Genomic DNA, 23,189 nt, shown 5'->3' with positions numbered 1-23,189 from the left:
ACTAGAGACATTATAAGCTGGCTAAAAATAGTAAATTGAATTCCTAGCTTAGTCAGCTTGGCAGAAACAGCTGTGTTCACTGTAACCTCTAATTATTTTGCATATTATAGGAGTTCCAAAGGTTATTTCCCTCTCAGAAACCTACTAAATTAGCCTTCACAGCACAATACTGTTACCATATCAAATTCAACAGCAACAGATTATTCAGACTTTAGAGACTTACCACTATTTTTTCTGTAATGTTTCATTTATAAAGACATATATTCTTATTTGATAAGGTAAAGGCAATCTCCTCTCTATCTGGAGCATTCAGAAGAGCCTGTCTTAAAAGGAAAAGAAAAGGTCCAGTTCATAGCTGCTTGCTTATGAACATGTACTTGTTGTTTAAAGAGCTCTGAACTCTAGTTTCAGTAATCAATGCACAAAAATGTTCACATAGCTCCTGTATCTATTCAGCAGCAAAACATGAAACAGACTTGAACACACTTCTCAAACACAACACACCAGAACTGCCACAAAGGTTTATTGTGAGCCCTCTGTGTTTTAAAAACAGTGACCTGGAGGCTGGTATTTTGGCACCCTTTTCGTTCAGATGATGGAAGATGCATTAGCAACCAAAAGTAATTTTTTTGCCAAACTGTACATTTAATACTGTGTAACTTGGCCACACAGCCCAAGCTTCTGCTGCATAATCTTCTGAATACACGACATTACACAGGTGAGACTTTCAAAATGCTGACTGTCCCATCAACAGTTAAAATATTACTGAATTTACATGGCATAAATAGTGGCAAGCCAATGTTGAACATGTTTGAATATGAATTAAAGGTCAGATTTTAAAATTAAAACATAGGTGGCTCTACACGTACCAGATTCTTACTCTGCAGAAACAGGTATAGCAGTGATGAAGAATGAAAGATGAGGAGCAACATGCATTATCACAGTGCATTTAAAATTGTCATTCACAAAGTAAGTCATAATTCAAGCCATCATGTTGTTGCTTTATATGTATTATGTCAGTTATTTTATTAATACTTTTATAAACAGGAAAGGTAAGAGAATAATTTCTTGAAATATATTTCTATTGGTGAAAGCTTATTTTTATATCTGCTTTTTCTAGAGACAACTATGAAAAACTACTGTAGCACAAAAATCTGTGTTAAACCTTCAAAAGAATAAGCAAAGAAATACTAGTAAATGTTTAATACAGAATCATAGAACGGTTTGGGTTGGAAGGGACCCTAAAGATCACCGGATTCCAACCCCCAGCCATGGGCAGGGACACCTTCCACTAGACCAGTTGCTCCCAGCCCCATCCAGCCTGGCCTTGAGCACTTCCAGGGATGGGGCAGCCACAGCTGCTCTGGGCAGCCTGTTCCAGGGTCTCACCACCCTCACAGTGAAGAACTTCTTCCTGATATCTAACTTAAATCTACCCTCTTTCAGTTTAAACCCATTCCCCCTTGTCCTATCACTACAAGCCTGTAAACTCTGTTCATTATTCTGAAACACTGAGCAACTGCAGCCAGAGTTTAAAGTGATTATTTTTTCTTTCATGGCTAAGGGGTGTCACTGTATAAATAATTTCATTCGTGTTGGGTACTCCAATAATCTAAAAGCTAAAATTTCTAATATATTTGCAAATGTTAAGGGAATAAAGTCATCTATGATTACAGCATGGCACATACTCACACCATGTCAGTATTATTTTTGTATTCAGAATACTATGGGACAGCCAACAGCCATATTTCCAACTTTCTACTAATACCATATAAATTCTCAGTTATGAGCTTGTATTTAGAGGAAGTACTGAAACACACAAGAAAGGAAGTGGCAGGAATTGTTAAATAGGAAGTTGTGAACTCTGCATTACCTATTTAAAAAAAAAAGAAAAAGAAAAAAGATATCTACATCTTATTTAGTGGTAAACTTCATTTCCTTGAAGATGTTTGTACCATATGTTGTTTTACTGGATTTCTTCAGATGCAGTTTTCAAGTTAAAAGTGTGAGGGGGGCTACTAGATTTATTTAGCATCAAGAAACCCTGTTCATTCAAAATGAACCATATGTTACAAACAGTACCAGCTCCATAATGTGAGTGGTTTTCCCTTCTGCATTCTGTTTCTTCCCTACAAATTAGGGTATAATACAAAATCCCAGCAAGTTCTAATCTATGACATGAAAATGCTTCGCACTGTTGGCCATTAGTAACAACACAGGCAATGGAACTAAAGTTTCATTCTGCCAAAGCATACTCATTACACTATTACCAAAAGCTTTTTACCATTTCTAACATAATGAGATTCAAGTTTCAAGAGAATGTACAATTAACAGGATTGCACAAACCATGTTCATGTCCCTGCATGCAGAGAAAGGCCAAACTCAAGCTTTGCTCCTACAGCAAATAGTCATGCTTTTAGTAGTTATGTTTTTCAGCATACTACCCAAATGCTTATTTGGGAAATTTAAGTAGCTCTAACTGCTTAACTAATATTTTCTGAAAGAAGTTACAAATATCCTTTCTTAAACTAATTTAAAGAAAGACTTTTGGACTGAAATTTGGAGAAACACACCAGATTACAAATTCACATGAACAGTTTGTTTCATTTGGGATTTATTTAATGTGGCTGTTGCTGTTACAATGACAGATGCCCACTTCACTGTACTTAAAATATTCAAATTTGGAAAGGAAAATTTTAGTGATGATTAAAAGCATACTGAATTAATTGAATGGTGCAACCTACAGGTTGCCAAGCTACTGCAATGCACACAAAAACCTTCTGAGAACAAACAGTACTGCTGAAAGCAGATGTTAGATAAAGCAGAATTAGGATACTCCTGTTTTCCCACATGACTGTCTAATATGTTTTTAGGAAACTAAGCTAAGCTAGTTTAATATTAAAGCTTACAGTTTTCTAAACCTGAGATGATCAGGTCACAATCTATGGACCAAATACAGTTTTGGGGATAAGTCAAACACTGATGCCATTTCCCCTACTCCCCCAAACACAAGCTTACACATTTGTTTACCCGACTATATGACTGTCAGGTCATGTAAGGGCTGAACAGGCCATGTGACAAATGCGTTGATGACGAGGACAGAACAGACTGTCCAGACTTCACATGGCTCCAGGACAGAGTGGCTGGGCACCTCTGGTTTACACCAAGGTTTAACAGAAAAAGTTGTACTTAAAAGCTGGATGTTTATGCAATTACTTCCAGAGTAGTAAATGTTTTCAGAAAAAAAAAAAAGTCAATACTTTTTTGGAAAGAGAAACTTAACCCTTAAATGCTGACAGCAGAGATGTAACATTTACTGAACTGCCATTCATAGAAGTTAAGCTGCTTGGATCTGAGGTAGGTTTCTGATCACTTGCTTTACTAGCTGCCCTTAACACACAAATAATGCATATTAAGTCTTTAGTCACTGTGGATATCAACATTGCATTTTACTTATCATAAGCATAATTTCTAGTGTGTGTTAGCATTTAGTTCTCACACAGGAAAGGTGAATAAAAGCATGTCTTCAGAAAAGACAATGTGTAAGAAAATCTGCCCATGGCCAACAAGCCTGAGAACTTCCTGTGGAAAATACAACAACCCCTCCCTTAACCCAAAAGCAACCATACCTTAAACGTTAAAATTTATTCTACAGGTTATTATTTCTCCAAGTTGCAAAGCAATACTTTAAGACACTGACAGAACCAATCCTGTGTTACTAGAGACTGTTTTAACTGTCATTGCAGTGAGAGAGAGCTTTCACCTCCAGCTGTGCAGGTCATCTTCTCCCATCTGAAAACAACTCAAGAGTTTAAGAAACAAATGTCAGTGTTAAATAGGAGCATCACATAATCAAGATAAGCTTTCACAGACATCCTAACAGCACTGATTAGCACTCTGCACTCCAGTACATGAAAAAGACTGCAGAACTGGACAAGCTAGGCCTTTAAAGGACTATTTAATCCTCCCCGGCCTAATGAAAAAATGATTTGTGAGTGAAAGTTGCATGGATCAAACCAGATAAACAGTTCTGCCACTTCATCCATCTACTAAGACTGCTAGTTTAAAATAACTCACTCTGAGAACAGCAATTGATTGAGCAAAGCCAAGCAACTACCGTAACTTCTACCTCTATGATGACAGCGTCCTCTCTGGAAATGCATGGCTCCTATTACCTCCTAAACTCTTCCACAGCCCGGGCACAGCAGTCTGTACCTAGAGCCCCGCAGCTCCACTAGGCTCTTGCTCATCATGTTCCACGTCCTGCCAGCCGAAGCCAGTTACCAGTCTTGACTAAGCATGCTTTAAAATTTGGTGGCTGTCTTGAACCCTCATTTGCAGTCTTAACACACACCTAAAACACTTACAGAAAATAAAATAAAAAGTATAAATTGCAGTAACCTCCAAACATTTTTAAAAAACTCCTTCACATCCCTTTCCATTCCTCTGCCCCTCCCAAAAAGACCGTTACACTAAAGGCTTCTGAGCTCTGATCCACAAATAAAGGTTATCAACTATTAGAATCACACAAAAATGCCTCCTCTTACCCAAAAAGTGCTGACAACAAAGCATTTTTACGATAAGATTGCATTATTTTTCTCCAAGTATTCCAAGATAGAATTTTGCATGTAAAGAGGTAGTTTTGTAAGGAGAACACATTCTTAGCAAAGACTTTTAGCACAAGCAAACCCCAAAGATGTAGACATTATTACATGAAAACAATAAATGTTTGAGTGTTTGCTCCTAACCAAGTAGCAATATTAACTTATTTAGCTACTTTTAAAAGACAATAAGCACACAACAGTTTTACCACCCAAAATCCTCTCTTCATGTGGTAGAGAATTTAGCAAACAGCAAATAAGGAATTTCCTGCTGTCAGTCAGTCAAGAAAAGTAGCCTGTACACTGGATTGTGCAAGGCAAAGCCTAGCATAACGGACTTGGCTCCTAAAGGAGGTTCTGAACGGTAAGCTTTACACAAATTCTAAACAAGAAATCAATGACAAATAAAACTTAAGTCAGTAGTTTCCATGAAGTCTTTCTGTTCTGCCTGCTTCTTGACAAGCTTTAAAAAGACTTGTAAGATTAGACCTCTCCACTAACGCTCTCATGTCGGCTAATAAATCCAGTAACTTAGCAGCTGTAAAGATTTTACATATTTTCAACCTCCTGTTCCGATCTTTCACCTCTAGTGAAAACAAGACGAGTCTGACAGACACAGAACAAACAAGCTCCAGAACCTGGGGGTACCGCTCGAAAACGGGGCTGTTCCTGAGCCTGCCTCTACAGAGAACAGCTGACTGCCACGGGGTTTTGAACCGCTGCCGAGACGTCCCCTTTCCCCAAGCCAAAACTACCCGTGCTCACCACCTGCTTCCACCTCTGCTTGCCTCTACCAACCAGACCCAGCCTGCCACATGGTCTTTCATAGTTTAGCTGTCTGTTAATAGGTGTCAGTTACCAGAGTGATTATCACAGAAAAACTGAAAGCAATTGCTATCTAAAGGGAAATTATTAATGAGCCATCTATGTATTTATTGCTCACTCGCAAATCAAAAAACCAACCCCCCCAACTCAATATTGCATTTTTCATTTCACTACCAATTCAAGCACAGCTAAGAGTGGAATATGCAAGGATAAAAATAATGGGTTTGTTGGTTCACAACACGCATTGTCCTTCACATATTTACTATAGTAGTTTTGAAACAGTACAAGGGCAGATCTGCTCTGGTCATGAAACACTTCAGGCCAGTTCCGAGAAGATACCAATACTGGGAACGAAAACTTTGTACGAGTTAAAACAAGATTCTTGTTCATGTCATCCCACAGACACTGCTGGGCACTGTGCAGTTCTAGGTAGCAACTGTGAGTTAAAGTAAAAATTCTCCCTTGTCAGAAGTTTAGGAAACAAGCAACAATGTTGCTTACCGATGTAAACTGTAATAGGAATAAACAAACACGTTTTCTAGAGTTGTGTAGCTGTCTACTCCCCCATCCTCTGCTGGTTAACCCCCTCATTTTTCTTCCATTTCTGGAAATATTCAGAAAATTTCTAAAATGTGTGTATATGTATTTTGGCTATTTAATAAGCCATGTAGTATTTTTCCAGTTCTTGCTCCAATGACCCACCCTCTCCTCCTTTCCAAAAGAAGTTCCTTCTACTAAAACCTCTTGCTCATGTCAGAGTTCTGTTTTTCCAGTAGCAACCATCTTTAATCATTTATGCCTGCACAATCCAGAGCAGGGATGTACAATTCTACACAAGGATGGCAGAGGTTTAGTCCTACTTCAAGCAGCTACAACAACTGTACAGAAGACAGCAGAAAAAATAGGCCCTACACAGTATAATTGGAACTGAGATCTTCTGAACCAGCATGGGTTATTTTTCCTGTCATAAAAAGGAAGTATACTCTTCCTTAGTTGAAGATGCATTTTTTAAATAGATTTCACATTTTACTTCCTGTGATCACATTAAAAGGTCACACTGTTTATGCTACTGTAACCTGTTACTGTGGGATTAGAAATGATGTAAACAAGCAATTCTTATTCAGATGTGCACAAGGGAATAAGGTTATGAGAACATTCCTCTTTATGTGTAGAACACTTGTTCTTGTTCCAAATAAATATAAAGAATCTGAGAAACAGAGTGTCTTTTGTAGAACAGCTCACAGCATCAAGTACTTGATGAATCAAGCACTTCACAAAAGAAGGAAAAAATTCTGGGAACTTCAGATACCAGAAAAAGCACCTGAAAGATCACAAATAGAACAGCTACTTTAAGTTCAAAATACTACTATTTAATAGCATTTTTGATAAGCAATTATTTTATTTTTATTTACAAAAAGCATAGCGAGCTTTCTGCCCAGAGGGGACAGTTTCCTCTTTGCCTGCAGCAAGATCCGAGTAGCTCCACACTCACCACTGGTACAGCATGGAAGTTTTTCTGTAATTGCATACACTGGCAGAATGCAAAACCTGCATTGTTGCTGCTTTATTTTCTATTTCTACTGATATAGAAACTGTTTTAGCCTTCTTCTAAGCCTAAGAAAAAGATTCAACAGTCTCTGAACAGCACAAGTAAATCTTCCTCATCATTATCTCTTCACACCTCATTGCTGAAGGTGACTTTTTACTCTTTAACCCACATGTTCCCAAAGCATCCACAACAACCAAGAGCTGAGACAACTATGGAACTACTTAAAGGCTTGGATGCTAACACAGATGGAAACAAGATGCCCTATATACAAAGCAGAAATCCAGTTTCAATTCCCAACAATGGAAACAGGCCTCTATGCAGGTATCGGTATGCTACTTAAGTAAATTCAATAAGAGATTAATGCTGAATTCAGTGGAAAGTTTTTTTTCTCTCTACTTTTAGTCTCATGAAGGATATGCCCAACTAGGAAGCAGGACTGTCCAAATGTTTTTTCATTCCAGCGGTTAACAAATCAGCAACTAAATAAGGTACATGTTCAGGATCAGTGATACCAAAAAATTCTGCTTAAAAGTATAGTAAAATTTATCATGCCAAGAAGGACAGGTAGGAGACAAGCAAGAGAGTATATGTTAAGAACAAAAGCCACCAGAAAAAAATAAATTTAACACACACACCATCTGGGAGGAATCACATCTGACTTGGTGTTGACGATAAATATTTTGAGTTGAAAAATACAGAGTCACTACACAGTGAAAAACACAGATCTCTCAAGTAAGCTGGCTGTCCTTATGTTGTTTCCAGAAGTACATGCCCTTTACTAACTCCCTACTCCCCCCTCCATGCAAACCCAGTAACTTATGGAAACAATGTGTTTATCAGTCCATATTCTAGGACAAGTATTGTTCAAGGTGAAAGCATACGGAAACAGAACCTACAGAATTAGAAATAATAAAAAAAAAAAGTTTCTGATAAGTTTCATGTTATGCTAGCTCCTTTTCCTTCCCAACAAGGACATCAAATTTTTCACTGCTGTTTTATTAAAGTTTTTTCTTATATGTAGAAAGCACAAACCCAATTTGGAAGTAGATCAGCTATCACTATTAGCAGAATCACATGAATTTCCAAGAATCACTTTTATCACTTTTTCTTAGTATAATGACAGGCAAGCTGTTGAATCTTAGCTGTATTTTGCGTGGGCGAGAGAAAAAGCACATCTAAATTCACAGGGTTTGGTAGAAATGAATTGGCATTTGTACTACATGATCTACAAAGCAAACACACAAAGGCATTTTGATGCTGTATCATAGTGCCTCTCCCAGCCAAACCAGCAAGGGCATGTCTACTGGCACCAGAAAGATAAACAAAAAAAATGTTTCTTGTGCAAATCAACATGAAACAAGTTGACCAATGACTAAAAGAAATTAAAAATATCTCAATGGTAAGTGCTGTAAATAGCAAAGCTTACAGATCATATCAAGTTTGTATTATTAATTATGAACATTACAGAGAACCTGTTTCTACATTTTCATAAACTGGCTTCTTTTAGCAAAAAATGCACACATTGCTCACTAGGGCTGCTTTTCTCTGACAACAATGCTGTACACATGTTTGCAGAGGTTCAGATACATTCTAGTCTAATAATTCTGTATAGTCTAATATTTTAAAAGCAACAAATTTTAAATTTATGTAATTCTGTCAAATGTCTCAACACTGACAGCACTTCAGATCAGCACTGAAGATGATACAAAACCTTAGGCAATTCTTTAGTGTTTGTCTTCTATCTCAGTTTATACTAACCTTTTTCCGAATCAGTATTACAGAAATAAGCAGAACAAAGTAAACTTTAATATGGAATCCTATATTCAGGAACATTCTAACTACTCCAGCTAAGGGGTTGGGGTTTTTTTGTTTGTTTCTGTGTTGTTTTGTTGGGATTTTTTTGTTGTTAATTTGTTAGGTTTATGGCACAATATTCAGTTTTCAAGTATTTATCAATTTGCTGTTAATAAGGCTCCTACTCAATTTACATTTGAAAAACTTTCACCCTATGCAGAGAACTTGTCTCATCTGCTGCCCGACAACATGCCTCTGTGATAAAAGAAGAGAACAAAATTGCAAGAAGGACTATGGTCACAGGAGAAAATCCTCCAATGATGCTGAATTGCCTGAAGCATTACAGGAGCTGACCTTTCTTCTGTCACACAGTGCTAACCTAATTGGCAGATACTTAAAAAAAAAAACCAAACACACAAAACCCAAAACCCTAACAGAAAACTACTCAATGTAGTATTAGTAGCAGAATACTAATACTGTAATGCAAGTTTTTGGTTCCTTCCCTTCTGTGTTACAAAAGGCATGAAAGTAATTTTGTGTTTAAGGAAAAAAGAAAAAAAAAAGAAAAAAAAAAAAAAGCTCTCCAACACTTCACTGAATATAAATCTAATTTTGCATATGGGGAGCCTAAAGAAAAAACTGGTTTATCTGACTATGGAAAAACAAATTCAGTGGCATTATCTGGTCGCTGAAACAACCCATCCAATTCTTACATTCACTGCAGTACAACAGATAGCATGACTTTAAGCTTTTATCTGGTTTTACATACTTTTTTTTCTTTATTTGTTTGTAAACTCCTTCCTCCTCCATTTTCTTTTTAATTAAAGATGTCCACTTTAATCATACATGAATTCTGAATTTTAAGGAATCAGTATCCTCAGGTGATGAGGCTAAATTCACAACCCAAATAGATTATGTCACACTAGTGACACTGGTCTAAAACCTGATAATTTGCATGTTTACAAGAAAGTAGCAGTGAAATTTCAGTGCAAACCAGTTTAGAAACTCTCAGCTAAAGACAATCCTTGGAGAAGGTCGATTTGCAAAGCAAGTATTACAAGAAAAATTTCATTTTAATGTTTAGTTAACTATAGAATGAACTGTTAATTCAAACCTACCCAGAATATTTAGAAAGTTATTTTTGTTTCAAAAATACTTGGTCTACCGCTACCATATTTTATTGTCTACTTACAAGGGCTATTTCCATGTAACATGATTTGGCGCATGGCCAACACTGCATTCTCTTTAACTGTCAAGTGTCCCTCTATATACGTACCCTTACAGCAGACAGAGAAAGGAAGAAGAGTAAGTAACATGTGGAAGAACACACTAAAACCATAAAAACTTTCTGAAGGTGCTCAGAAGCAGCTGTAGTATTGTCTGCACATTGTACAATTTCTAGATTTTAAGCAAATTATATCCCCTTAACAGTAAACTATAATGGGCTCCACTTTTCAATGTTCTACTTATAGCAATGCTATCACAGAAGATTTGGATTCAAGGACTTAGGTTTTTAAATTCTGAAAAACAAACAAAACTAAGTGGCTCAGTAGCTCCGTGTAATGGGACTTGCACAATCTCACATCTGTCATCAGCAGACACAATTTGCCTTGATCTGAAAGAGTCAGTAGTGTAACTGATGCAGCAGTGCCCTGAAACAGTCTCAATAGCACAAAACATACTATCACTTTGCAGTTGAAATCAGAAACTGGTTTTCACAGAGAGGATACTGACTTTGCAAGCCACAGACACTTAGCTACTTCATTGTTGCTAGCCTCTCCCACCATTGTATCAAGATTCAGTGGTTGTATAACACTGGAAAACATGGAATATCTTTAGCTGTATTGAAGGAAAAAAAAGACTTCCTGCAACTATCAGTTCTAAACTAGCTTTCCATAACCAGAGCCAATTAAGCTAAGCCTCGAATGAATCAACATAGCATGAATTAAGCAGTGGCAAGGCATGCATGCAGAGACCTGTATTTTCAAGTAGTGAGAACTGGCAGAATAAAGCACAAAGATGCATTTGTAGTAAGTCATGCTTGTGCCACAATTTATCTGCTGCAGAGAAGTTTGAAGTTTTTTAGCACCAGAGCAAAAGAATAACCCAAATGCTTACAGACCGCAGCAGCACAAAGTCTGAACTCTCTCTGCAGCTTATAAATCGAAAACACTAGTAGAACTTCCTGTTTATTTACTTTAAATACACAACACAAACACACTATTGTAAGTCTACAGGGTCAACCATTTCACAGTTTACTATCAAAATTAAAACTCTAGATATTTTACAAATATTTTTCCAGAGACAGTGAATGCATAACAAACTTCCCATGCCTTCTCTCTCTTGACAGAGAGATATCCAAAATGACCACAACAGCCTTCTATCTTCCTCCCATCATCTGGGTAAAGCTCATTACCTTTCTTAATTTGTAGTATTTTAGTTTAGCTTAGAGAGGTTTTGGGAAAAAAGTAATATTCATGTTAGTATTAGTTTAAAATAGCCTAAAAATTAATAAAGAAATTATAACAGTTATGTGCCTCTTACAGGCTTCAAACCAAACTGTAACTACATTTCACCGTTCCAGTGCACACACAGCAGTATAGTTCTGTTTTCAGTATACTAACTTCTGAACATATTTGAAAATCTAGACTATACCCTTTTCTTTATTTTATATTCTACTGACTATAAAAATCAGGAAAAGAGTGCACAATTTAGTTTAATCTTGCTATGTCACATGGGAAACTTGGTATGAGCTGTCTCCACAGAGGTTTCTGTAAAACCAAGCATCAGCTCTGCCTCCATCTGTATTGTATGGGATCCCAGGTTGAATGGCAGATCAGTAAATAAGTAAGAGGTATCTTTATCATTACTGATAAGTACATTAAAGTTCGTATCATTAGCCAACATACTAAAGTCAACATATCTAGTTTATATAAACACAAGAAGCAACTCTACCTGTACTCGAGGGTTGTTTTTAAGATAATATCTCATTCTATCACCATGCATAAGAAGTTAGAAACTAAAATACCTCCTAAAATTCTGAAAGACTACTGCATATAAAATCGCTATGAAAATCTGATATTGCACTCACTGTGAGCAACTGAAAATTCTATTTTCCTTTGATATTCTGGAAAAAATGTATGTAACTCTTTCTCCCTTGCCCTAATAGCAAGCCTAAACTGTGCTTTTCTTAGCTTTGGGCTATTGCTTTTTGTTGTGACATCTCTAGAGTGAATACTTTTAATTCCTATTGATACTTCTAATAATATTAATGCAAGGTGTGTATCATTCACTTACCCTTAAGCATTTGTTTTCTGTTGCATACTTTTACCACAGTTATCACATTGCAAAGCTCACATTTAATCTGCTATCCATTTAACTTACTGTTTTATGGAAGAGGACTTCAATTTGAATGGGCATTTGTTATGCTTAGATCAGGTCTCATTTTATTAGTTACCTTTTAAATAAGTTTCTCTGCAACACAAGCGATGGCCAAAACCAGACCAGTTCTTTTTATCTGTTGGTCTCTAAACATTTACAGGATCTCATGGCTCACAGTTCTTGTAGCAAGTAAATCTAGAGGAAAGTATGGGACAGTACTGGGTATTTAAAAGACAGGAAAAAAACCAATAAAAACAAGATACAGAGAACTTCATCAGTGTTCACCCTGTTTTGACCAGCTGTAGCAGAAAGTAGTTCCACTACACATGCAGTGCTCAAGACGTGACTGCCACAAAATCATCTACACATGGTCTTCACCTTGAAATGTTTTTGTCTCTATCGTGTGACGATTTACGCTTTAAAAAAATAATACAAAAAAAAATCTAAATTTTATTCTTTCACAACTGCACTATTATCACAGCTGAACATAGCTTCCCCTTGTCCCCCGAAAAAAAGAAGCCTGGACAATTTTAACCCTTCAAAGTCATGTGGCACCCAGACAAGTCTCCTTGTAGCCACCCTTCCAGTTAGCTTCACCTCCCTGTAGTGTTCACAATTCCTCCCCTAGATGCCGTGCAGTTCTGTATCACTAGATAATAGATGTAGCCAAGAAACAAGAGGAAGTGACTGTTAGTAAATTGCATTATGCTTTGCTCGGAATACTGGTGAATATTTTGGATTTTAGCAGTTAGAATAACACATAGACACTAGAAGCCTGTAGTACAATCAACTTGCAGGAAGACTTTTCTCTGCACCAATAACATATATTATTCTTCTTACTCCATTCTTCAGGCAAAGATTGGTATTTGTAGGAAAACTGCATCGTTGATGTCACAGCCCAGACATCAAAAGCACGGACTATAGTGAAGCACATCGTTCTTCCAGATGTACATGATCTGCGAAGATGCCATTTTCAACAGCTGATGCGTAAAGCAGGATGCAGCTGAGAAACTCAGTTACATGATAAAGATGCACATATTTACTAATCAATCTTAAGGAAAAAAAAAAGTCTGAGCAGGCTACTGAGTCACATCATTCAAAAAAGTAGGACAAAAATATCACTGAATGCTGACCCCTACTGAAAATGTGCCACAGTCCCTCATTCTCCTTACACATTTCAGTTCTGTAATAGAATTGTACCCATAGAAATAAACCACCTCCATTACGGAGCTACATTACTCAAAATCATTTCCTGAGCACTAAGCCTACAACATACCAAATTGTCAAGAACAGTTTAGCAAAAACATAACATCATATATGCACATGACTTTCAACTGATACAGTTAGCAAGCACTGAAACTGCAGGAAATGAAATACTCTAATAAAAAAATTGGACCTTCGGAAAAGCACGCTTGAAATTTCATGCCTATTCTCTAATTGCCAAACAACTAGAGATGCCCATCCTGCAAGCTACTACTTTTAAAACTTGCCTGCTGTCATTCTGAGATAGGATTTCATTTATTTCACTTTTATAAAACTCCACTCCTCCTTTCAAATGGCCATTGCCAGAGATGTTCATAGTGAAAGGGAAGCAAAGCCCAACTTCTATGTTGCAGATATGAACGTAAAACTCATTAGTTTATGCAATATACCAGCTTAAATGTTCAAATGGATTTTACAGTAATGCTGCCTGATCTGACTGGACATATCCGCCCAACCATCCATGTACCTCATCTTCTCTGAAACTTCATTTTGGGCAAACGCACCAAGAACTTTCTTAAAGAGAAAAGCCCTAGTTTCTGTTGCTTGTATGCATGAACCTGGATCCAGTCAGCAAATACTCTCGCAAGCATTCAAGTTTGGCACACAGTTTTTTTTAAAATCTCAAAATCTAAACACAGGGAATGAAATAACAAAACCCAGTGCCAGATAACTGCACAAGTATTACTAACAAGCTGCTTTCAGGATCTGTTCTGTTATTATTAAAGCAACTGAAAAGCTAGGTGCATGCAATGCTGCCCATCACTGTTTTCCTGGGAAAAACAAAACAAAACAAAAACAAAAAAACCCCAAACAAAACCAAAACACCAACCAAAAAGCAAAGCCACTTCGATTTACTCCCCGAAGGTCTGGCCGGTTTCAAAGACTACTGAGAATCTGTGTCCATGCTCAGCTCCAAGCCTAACGTGGAGCAAGAACAGGAGCGTGGCCCAGGGACCCCGCGGAGCGAACTGCCTCCCGGCTGGCGCGGCGGCGCTGCCCCGGTGCCGCTCGGTGCTGCCCGCGCCTCCCCGCCGAGGCACCGGAGCGCAGCGGGAGGCCCCTGCCCCGCCGCCGAGGGGTCCCCGGGCAGCAGCCGCGCCGCCGGGGGGTGGCAGCCGGCCCTCCCCGCCCACGCGGGCCCGGGGGAGAGGGAGGTGAGCGGCGCTGCCCCGGGGGGCACCGCGGGGCCTCCTCCTGCCCTCCGAAAGGGGAAGGAGGTCCGAGCGCGGCGGCGGGCCAGCCCGCAGCGTGCTGCGGGAGGGAAGCGGGGAAGGGGGAAGGGAAAGCTCCGAGGCGGGGAGAGCGGAGCCGCGGGGCTGCGCTCCCCCCGGGGCCCTCGGCAGCCGGGGCGCACACACGCCGCAGGGGCACAGCCCGGCGGCGGCAGAGGGAGGGCGCGGGCAGGAGCGCTCCGCGCCTCAGCGCCGGGGCTGGGGGCTGAGCCGGGCCGGGCGGCTGCCCCTCACCTGGTAGATGGCGGCCCAGCTGGCGGCCTGGTCGAGCCGGTGGAACTCCTTCTCGATCTCCATGGTGGGGGCGCCGCGCCAGGCCTGGCCCCCCAGCGCCGCTCCCGCCCGCCGCTCCAGCAGCTCCGGCTCCAGCTGCTCCCGAGGCCGCGGCTGCCTGCTCTGCATGTCACCCCTCCCTGCTCCCCGCCGGAACTACGCAGCCCGCCCCGGCGACGCGACGTCCGGGGCGGCCCGCGGCCGCGGGGCCCTGCGGGCGGCGGGTGAGGGGGCGCGCGGCGCCAACGGTCTGTAACGGTCGCGGCGGGCGCGAGCGCCCTGTGGCGGGGCTGCGGGGCCGCTGCCCGGGCGGGCGGGGAAGGCGGCGCCTCCTTCCCGCCGGCGGCGCGCGGCGCTGCCGCCCCCTCGCCTCCCTGAGGCGACGGTCCGGCTGAGAGCTGCTACCGGCGGCAAACGGGGCGGGCTCGGGGGCCTCCCCTCCCTGTACCCGCGCCGCGGGGCCGCACGGACAGGTAGGGCGGCCCCGGTAGGGCTGACGGGCCGCAGGTTGGTGGTGGCGGCGGGATCTGGCTGAGGAAGCGGCAGCCGCAGCCGCTGGCTGTAGCTCCGGGGGCCGCAGGCTGGCCTCTGGTGGTCTCTGAGCCCTGGGGAAGGCCCCGAGTCACGCTGTCAAGCTCTTCGTCTGCGGCAAGAGAGTCAGAAAGTTTGAAACATTCTCCTGCGGCCGCTCGGTGTCAGAGGAAGGGCTGTACGGCCGGGCCGGGCCGGTGGCGGGTGCCTGGTCGGGCAGTGGGGAGTGCTGGACGTACGTGTGTGGGCTCACTTCGGAGATGGGGAAGATGCCGTCCCTCACGCTGTCGTCAGAAGATGGAGTTTATTTTTCACTCTTACACAGTCTGCAGAGTGAAATGTATTTCTGTCAGTTGTCCCGTAGCCTATGATTTAAAGGAACGTGTGGTGTGACAAGCTCCGCATGGAGTTTGATCATCTGTCCTGGGCTCTTGGGTTCCTACTCTGAAACAGCCATTCCTGTCAAGGTGCTATAGTCCTATCCCAGCAGGTAAACATTTGTGGTTCTATCCTACCCCTTTCATAAGGCCATTCATTTCCAAATGAAGTTCTAGCCTACAAATCTCAGAGAGCCAACATCTTCCTTCCTGAGCTTCAAGACCAGATGTTCCAAACATATGGACATAGTTATCCCATGTATAATGCTAGAGCATATTTTGTTTCCAAAGCGAGGAGCTGTACTCATGTCAGCCAGCTTCTGTTTGTTACATTACCATTTTTCAGGTTTTTTATAGCATACTACTACTGAGGGCTAGTAAAGGCTTGGCATACCTGGTATCTCTGCAACATGAATACTGACCCAAATAAATTTGTGGGAGTAGATTTGTAGGATTGACATTTTTCATGCGTGAATTTGATTATAAATACCCTAAGTACAGCATGGATTGAAGACAGAGTAGTAGAGTTCTCAACAGGCAAGGTTGTTGCTGAAGACAGAAGTATTTTATAGCTTAGCTGCAGCCCTTGCACCACTTGGCTGTTCCTGATAGAAGCAGCTTTTCCATTGTTTTTTCTAATCATTCTACTATGCGGTCTTTGGAAGAGGCTCCCTTTCAGTGTTCGGCTCCAGAATGCCACCCTGTTTAAGACTCGTTTATTAGGCTACAGAAGTGCAGATGGATGCTTTCTGAGAAGAGAGGACTAGTCAGAGATATGAGCTGAGGGGCCCAAAATTTTGGGGGAGGGTTAATAGTAGCACCCACAGTTAAGGCAAGCTGTGGAAAGCATCTTAATAGGATAAACGACTTAACCTAGGTAAACAATGAAACATTATTCTCTAGTCAGCTCCTGCATGTAGCATAGAAGGATTAGCAGATGGTGTTAAACAGATTTTTTGCCTTTCTTACCTCATGGGCTTTCTCTTGACCTGATTTTTTGAACTAGTCAGATGCCATATTAGCCCCATGAATGAAAGGGTTTCCACCTATGGAGACTTGCTTCTGTATTACTAATAGCAACAAATGGGGGACTGATTCTTCTCTCCCAGTCTGGCTGCACTGAGGCAGTATCCTTATCTTGAGTCCAGGTGGTGAATTTTTAACCTACTGGACATGGGGACATAACAACAAATGCAACAACATTGCTGCTTTCCCCTTTCCCTGTTATTTCAGGGTCACAAATTATGAATGTATGTGGGGAGTCTTGCTGTGTTTCAGTGATTCCATAGTGAGAGATGAGGCATTACAATGACACCAAAGAGCAGTTCCTGTGCATGGCCATTTTTCATGCAGGCCTAAACCTGGTCGTACCTAGAAGTGGTCAAAGCCTGTGGTGCTACAGCTAAATGCAACTGCATGACTGCAGTGCATAAGCATTTTATGAAGAAAGCATACACTCTTCTATGCTTATGCCACCTGAGTGGATGTAATAAATAAAATCACTACAAGTTCTTCAGTCAGTGATTCATCAGAAATATTTCCTGCTAATTGTGTACTGTTGTCACAGAAATAACTACCTTGAACAACAAAAACTCATATATTGCCCTGAACAAATTGATATTCAGCTGAAGATTTCACAGAGTAACTCAGAAAATAAGAGGCTGTAAAAATTGCCAGTCTTTCTTCATAAAACTCTGTCACAGTTGCAGTATGTGTGACCAGTAACATTGTAAAATGTGTTGGTCTGGTTCAATGAATGATTTTATTAAATAACTGGAAACTTTGGAGCAGAGGGACTACATTCTAAGTATTTGCTTTTACCTATATATGCCTATATTAAAGAATTAAGAAATAATTTGCAGCAGTGATACACATTGTGACTTCTGTTTGAGAAAAGCACAGCTAATTGGTGCATGTGCTATTTAATTATTTCGGCTTTGTTTTAATGTACAATTTCAGCAATAGTACATGCAATGACACCCATAGCTAAAAAGCCTGAGACCCTTACAATATGCAGTTAGATACTAGTTTATGTTAAATGATAAACTTCATGTCTTTGGCACCTTGTGGTCCTACAGCAATGTAAAGGGCACATAGGCCACTTTATGGAACCATCATGTGCATTCTGAAGGTGAGAATTCTGAATTTCTCTTGCTAAGTAGGGAAGAGCACCCCATCTTTTTGTTTGTAGCAGTTGTGGTGGCTTGTAGTAATTTTTATTTCTCAGCTAATATGCAATAGGCTCTAGCTACCCACAAAACGATGTGGAACAGTCTGGCCTTGGGTTTAAAATGAACTTTAGCAGAACAATGAAACTAACTATTATTTTTAATTCATTTGAAACCCATAAAATGACTTAGTCTAATCATATTAAAGTCTTTAATTTGCCTTTCTGCTAACAATATTCAGCATTTTGAGATGACCTAGTTTAAAACAGCTGATGTCATAAATCTTCATTAAAGTGCTTGCAAATATGATACATGTTGTTCCTTCACTGATTTTTCAAATGCAACTTTGTAGTTACATTAAGCCAGTTCTAACAGGCTGCATCTCCAGTATATAACTGGGAAGCTTGTCATTCACATTCAACACACTTAATGCTATTGCACTGTACATATTTGTATCTCTGTTTAGCAGAAATATAATGTGTGAAACAGAGCTCAGAATTGGATCCTGTAATATGTCCTTCTGGTGTTACATCTTAGCCATTCCTTGTTCTGATTTTTTCTTTTGTGGTATTTAAGCATGGAAAGTTCGGTTCTGTGTTGATTTCCCTCTCACTACAGCATCACACAAGGCTGTAATGAATCACGTGTTACCTTGGTGACTTTGAAGTACCTGTAAGTTCATAAGCAATATCCAGTGTTTTGCTTCTGATTTTCTTCTGATGTTACCATCAGTTTTAATGTGATAAAATTATTCTTGATTTATATTACTTATGCAAGATCAGGATCAATCCAGGTATATTCTAATGGTATGATTTCTGCGGTTAAAATGTGCATTAGCTTGTAATTTTTTAATACTAAGTATACATACACAAATTAACACTAAGGCTTACCTAACTTTAAAGCTCCCTTTAGAGGTAAGCAGTTAAGAGTGGAACTTAGATAAGAGCATGCTTGGTAGAAACTCAGGATGAGAGACTACAACAGGAAGAAGCAGAAACAGGAAACTATTAAATATTGTAATTCATATACTTCTGAGAGGCTTAGGCATCTAAGACAAGGGCTCAGGAAAGTATGTACCTCTAAATCCACAGATCTGAGCCACCTTCTGGAGTGAGATGAACAAGCCAGACCACTTTTTCAATAGAGCAAAAATTTTGTAATGAATATGGATTAAGGACAAAATTACTATAGCCCAAGTCTTAGGCAACTCATCAGAAAGGACAGTTAGATTCTAGTCCTGCTGGTGGTGAATGTCTGTGCAAAACACTTTCAAATACGTAAGGGATGTTAAAAGATCTCCATGTCAGACTCCATGACCTAATGGTCAGGGCACTGCTGAGATGTGAAAGATGTTTCCCTCAGGCAGAGGCAAGAGTTGAGTGCAGGTCTGCCATATGCTGGTGTAGTAAGAGATGTAACCACTGAGGTATTAGTTGAAAGGCGATTCCCATCCACAACTGCTTTCTTTGTTTTCAGAATGTGATCTGCTGGTGCGTTGAGTATGTCTTCAGGATCAGGTTTCTCAAGGAATGTGAGTGTGGAGAACCTATTTGTGAGCCAGAGGCTTAGATTAAAGAGAAAAGCTGATTTAAGCATTTATGTCAAAACTGAGCGAACTTTGTGTTTGCTAAGAGTTCAGGTTGAGAATTTTATACTTGTAGAATTAGGCTGGTGACCTAAGAGACCTTGTAATCTAGCAGGGGATTCATAATGTAGTAGGCACTGCACAGGGACACTGTGATAGGGTGCTGGTGTCAGAAACCATTCACAATTTATCAGAGAAGATGCAACGACATGACGTGACTTGTGATGCGAACAGAGGTAGAATCAGTGTCGAGCTTCAGTCTGGCTTGTAACCCTCTATCCTTCTTAAATCAAAGATTAATCTTCTTGTATCTTGCATTCCTGATGCCCATCTCTTTGTGCCAAGATAAAAGAACAAGCATTTGCTGGAAAGAGGATGTTGAAATAAACTCTTACCAAAAATGTCACCAGAGAGGGCCAATCGAGAAGTTGAATTAATTAATAAATCTCAGTTAAAAAAACAATCATACACCCCACCCACCCCCAACAAAAGCAAACAACAACAACAAGAACCACAAAATTCAAAAGTTTTTGCATAGTTGGATAGTTGGTTGGTGCTAGATTCCTCAAAAGCTATGCAGGGTAGGATGGTGGGGAGAGGGGTAGTATTTCTTCTGGTATTCCTGCTGGTGTCCTTATCCTGCAGTACTGAATAAGTCCCCAACACGAACAAGATGGATGATCCTAAAATTACCTGGCTCAATGGACAGTGAAGCTCTCAGTGATACGAAAATCATATGGGAACTAATTAGAATTTTGTTCCTTTTGGAAGACCAGGAAGCAGGATGAGTATCTGTTTCTGCAGTGACTAACATCTTTTGCATTTAGAAGCAAAGATGCTTCAAGTTATTTCCTAACTGTTCCTTCAGATCAAGGGATGAGAATCTGAGTATAAAAGGTTTTAATAGATACATGTCTGTATGTCTAGTGAGAGATCTAGTTGTATACGGCCACCTTGGATCTGCAGTGCTCCAGCAAAATGATTCCTTATCTTGGCTTGTTCTTTCTGTGTTCATTCATAGAGAAAGATACATTAAAATGTTTGCACACAAGTGTGTTAAACTATAGGGAAGAAAGGCTTCTTTGTTACAGCTCAGTATTGAAACTGGGGAGAATGCTTGTCATCTTTTTATATGAGGACAGCTTCTTTCCAAAACGTGTTAGGAGAGGTGGCAGCACTTCACTGTGGAGTAATCTCCCCTGTGAGTTCTAATCTATGTGAAGTAAGCAGACCGCTTGACCTTGTCTCCTAATGACAACAGGTGATACTCTAGAGGCTGGACTTTGTGCGAAAGAGGAGATAAACTGAGCATAGTGGGAGCACAAGAGAGTGAGAAACCAAGCTGCAGTTTGTAAGTGTGAAACAGAAAACTTCATTTGATAGGCAGATATCGAAAATCCTTGCTCCAAAGCACTTCAGGATTGAGATGATGAGTGATGGCTTTAAACCCAAAGTGCTACGGCGTCACTGAAGTTCTGCTGCAATGAAACATCTTAGGTGACTGATACAGTGCAATGTCAGACAAAGTCCTGGGTGGAAGGAGAAGAGCACAGCTAAGGAGAAGAGTGGCACGTGGGTTCACGTGCTTCAGATACCCAACGCTGCAGAGGGAATCGGTGTCATCGTGGGTGGCTGGGAAAGGGGGCTGACATGGAGGTGGCCTGCTTTGCTGGACCCTTTTTCGCCTAATCGAGTGGAGAGGAGCAACAGTCAGCAGGGGTTGGTTTCACTGTAGTTGGTGTATAGAGGTGGCCTTGTGGGGAGCTTTACAGAAACCTGACGGTTGTACATGATGGCTGGGAATTCAGCTGGACCAGGAACAAAAGAAGCTGCAGAGTGGGAAGTGAGGATGGATAATAGGGATGGGAAGGTGGTGCAAATAGAAGCAAATATATTTCTGATGGTACATGAAAGAGCAAAACTGTATTTAAAAGCAATGCCGATTTTCTGAGGAGCAGGAGTCACGGTCTGACTGTGCGGGCCAGCAAGTGATGTCACGCTTGTGCTAACGTTTTGGATGCCATCTACCGGCTGTAGGGATTTGCCCGCTGAGGAAGAGCTGAGGAAGGTCACTGCATTTGTACTTCGTATGCCACATATTTGTGCTAAATACACACCTCACGGGTGCCTGTACATGGTAACTGTGGGTCGTCCTCATCTTGAGTTTCAGAGGGATGACCTCGGCATGGCGGAGCAGGAGGCACACACGGTCCTGATGCTCGGCAGCCGCTTACCGCAACCTCACTGCGTGACCCCCAACCTCTTCCCAACCTCAGTGATGTAACTGGGCCCCAAATGAGCCCTCACAAAGACGCTATTGAGAGAGAAAATTACCTGTAGCAAGAAATGTATGCATCATTACAAGTAACCGCTTGGTGTCACTCTTTTCCAGAGTTAATGCTGTATGACGTTAATTGGTTTTAGTCCGAAGGTGTCTCCTGGAAGCATTACTGTAGACAGTTGGGTAGGAGCAGAGCTGCTCATGTAATGAAACAATTGTCTTCCTCTTTGAAATGGAGTGTTTTCTGTAATGATAATTTTATCAATACCCTGTGTTACTCATTGCACTGCCTCTGATTCTCCAAGGACGAGGCTGAAATTTAGAATCTGAGTAGATGTGGAATCTAAACTGTGGACAGAAGTAGCTGTGGAAGGCTGCAGCACTGCTTGTCATAACTACTTGTTTCTAGGCTCCAAAACAAAGCGCTAGAGCAATTGCTGTCTTCTGTTTGGAAACTATGACCATCATTTTTCATTTTATGAAAAATACAAAATTTAGCACAAAATTATTGTTGCAGCAATGCTATAGGGTCTCATGCGTAGATGGTCTCATGCATAGTCTGTTCCTTTCTAAATTAGGCTCTGCATGAAAGCAGGATGAAAAGACCATCCTTGACCCATTTAATCAAGTAATACAGTTCTGTTTTATTTTCCTTCAGTACAGGATCTTATAACTGTTGGCGTATTTTTGAAGACTTTGCTGTGTTGATGGAGGGTTATTAAGAGTTGAGTCTAACTTTTTACACTGTGCTTTCCCATTCCTCATTGTGAAGATGCACTTTTCCACTGGCAAAATATTTTAGTCTAAAATGCTTCTGCAGGGAAAATTGACCCTTGCGTAGTTTGTCTTGTTTTGAAAGGTTTTTTTTCAATGACTTCTGAACTATTTCCTTCTTGATAGGGAACAGTACAAATTAAAAAATCATCCCTATAACACAATCTAGTGATGACTGGGATAGAATAGCATAGGTAATAGGAATGTCTGGATTGGAACTTCTGTAAGAAGGCCTGTTTTCATGACATTTCAAGTCCTGACTTGCAATGTAAGGAGGGTAAATTAATCTCTGGATTTATAGTTTCAATTGAAGCCAAAGGGGGCAATACCTGTTTACGCTAATGCTGAATTGGACTTGACAGGCTCCACGCTTTTGGATGCCTGTCCCAGTAGAATGGAAGGTCTTAAATAGGTCCAGTCAAGAATATAGGCTGAAAAGCCCCACTTGGGTAATAGAGACCTGTGTCCTACAAATGTGTGCAACTGTTTAATAGCTATTTAGTCCTCAAATTGCACTCTCCACATAGATCTGGAGCAGCAAAACATTTCCTAACA

General features: G+C 40.6%; 1 protein-coding gene and 1 long non-coding RNA gene across 2 annotated transcripts in view; one reads left to right on the top strand and one right to left on the bottom strand.

Annotated features, from left to right (window-relative positions):
• The window catches only part of PTPN1 (protein tyrosine phosphatase non-receptor type 1), a 46,095-nt gene extending 30,880 nt beyond the window's left edge, over positions 1-15,215 (bottom strand). Inside the window, exon 1 of the mRNA XM_080405132.1 lies at positions 14,880-15,215. Within this exon, the coding sequence (XP_080261258.1) occupies positions 14,880-15,047 (168 nt within the window). The 5' untranslated portion in view covers positions 15,048-15,215. The remainder of the gene's footprint in view (positions 1-14,879) is intronic.
• A 604-nt stretch (positions 15,216-15,819) lies between these two features.
• Positions 15,820-23,189, top strand: part of LOC308070715 — a 52,538-nt gene continuing 45,168 nt past the window's right edge. The window contains exon 1 of the long non-coding RNA XR_013930812.1: positions 15,820-15,939. This is a non-coding gene — a long non-coding RNA (uncharacterized lncRNA). The remainder of the gene's footprint in view (positions 15,940-23,189) is intronic.

This window comes from Falco punctatus (assembly GCF_963210335.1).
Source record: "Falco punctatus genome assembly, chromosome: 10".
Classification (NCBI taxonomy): domain Eukaryota; kingdom Metazoa; phylum Chordata; class Aves; order Falconiformes; family Falconidae; genus Falco; species Falco punctatus.
The sequence above is the reverse complement of the archived record's forward strand: the minus strand, read 5'-3'. Positions and strand labels throughout refer to the sequence as shown.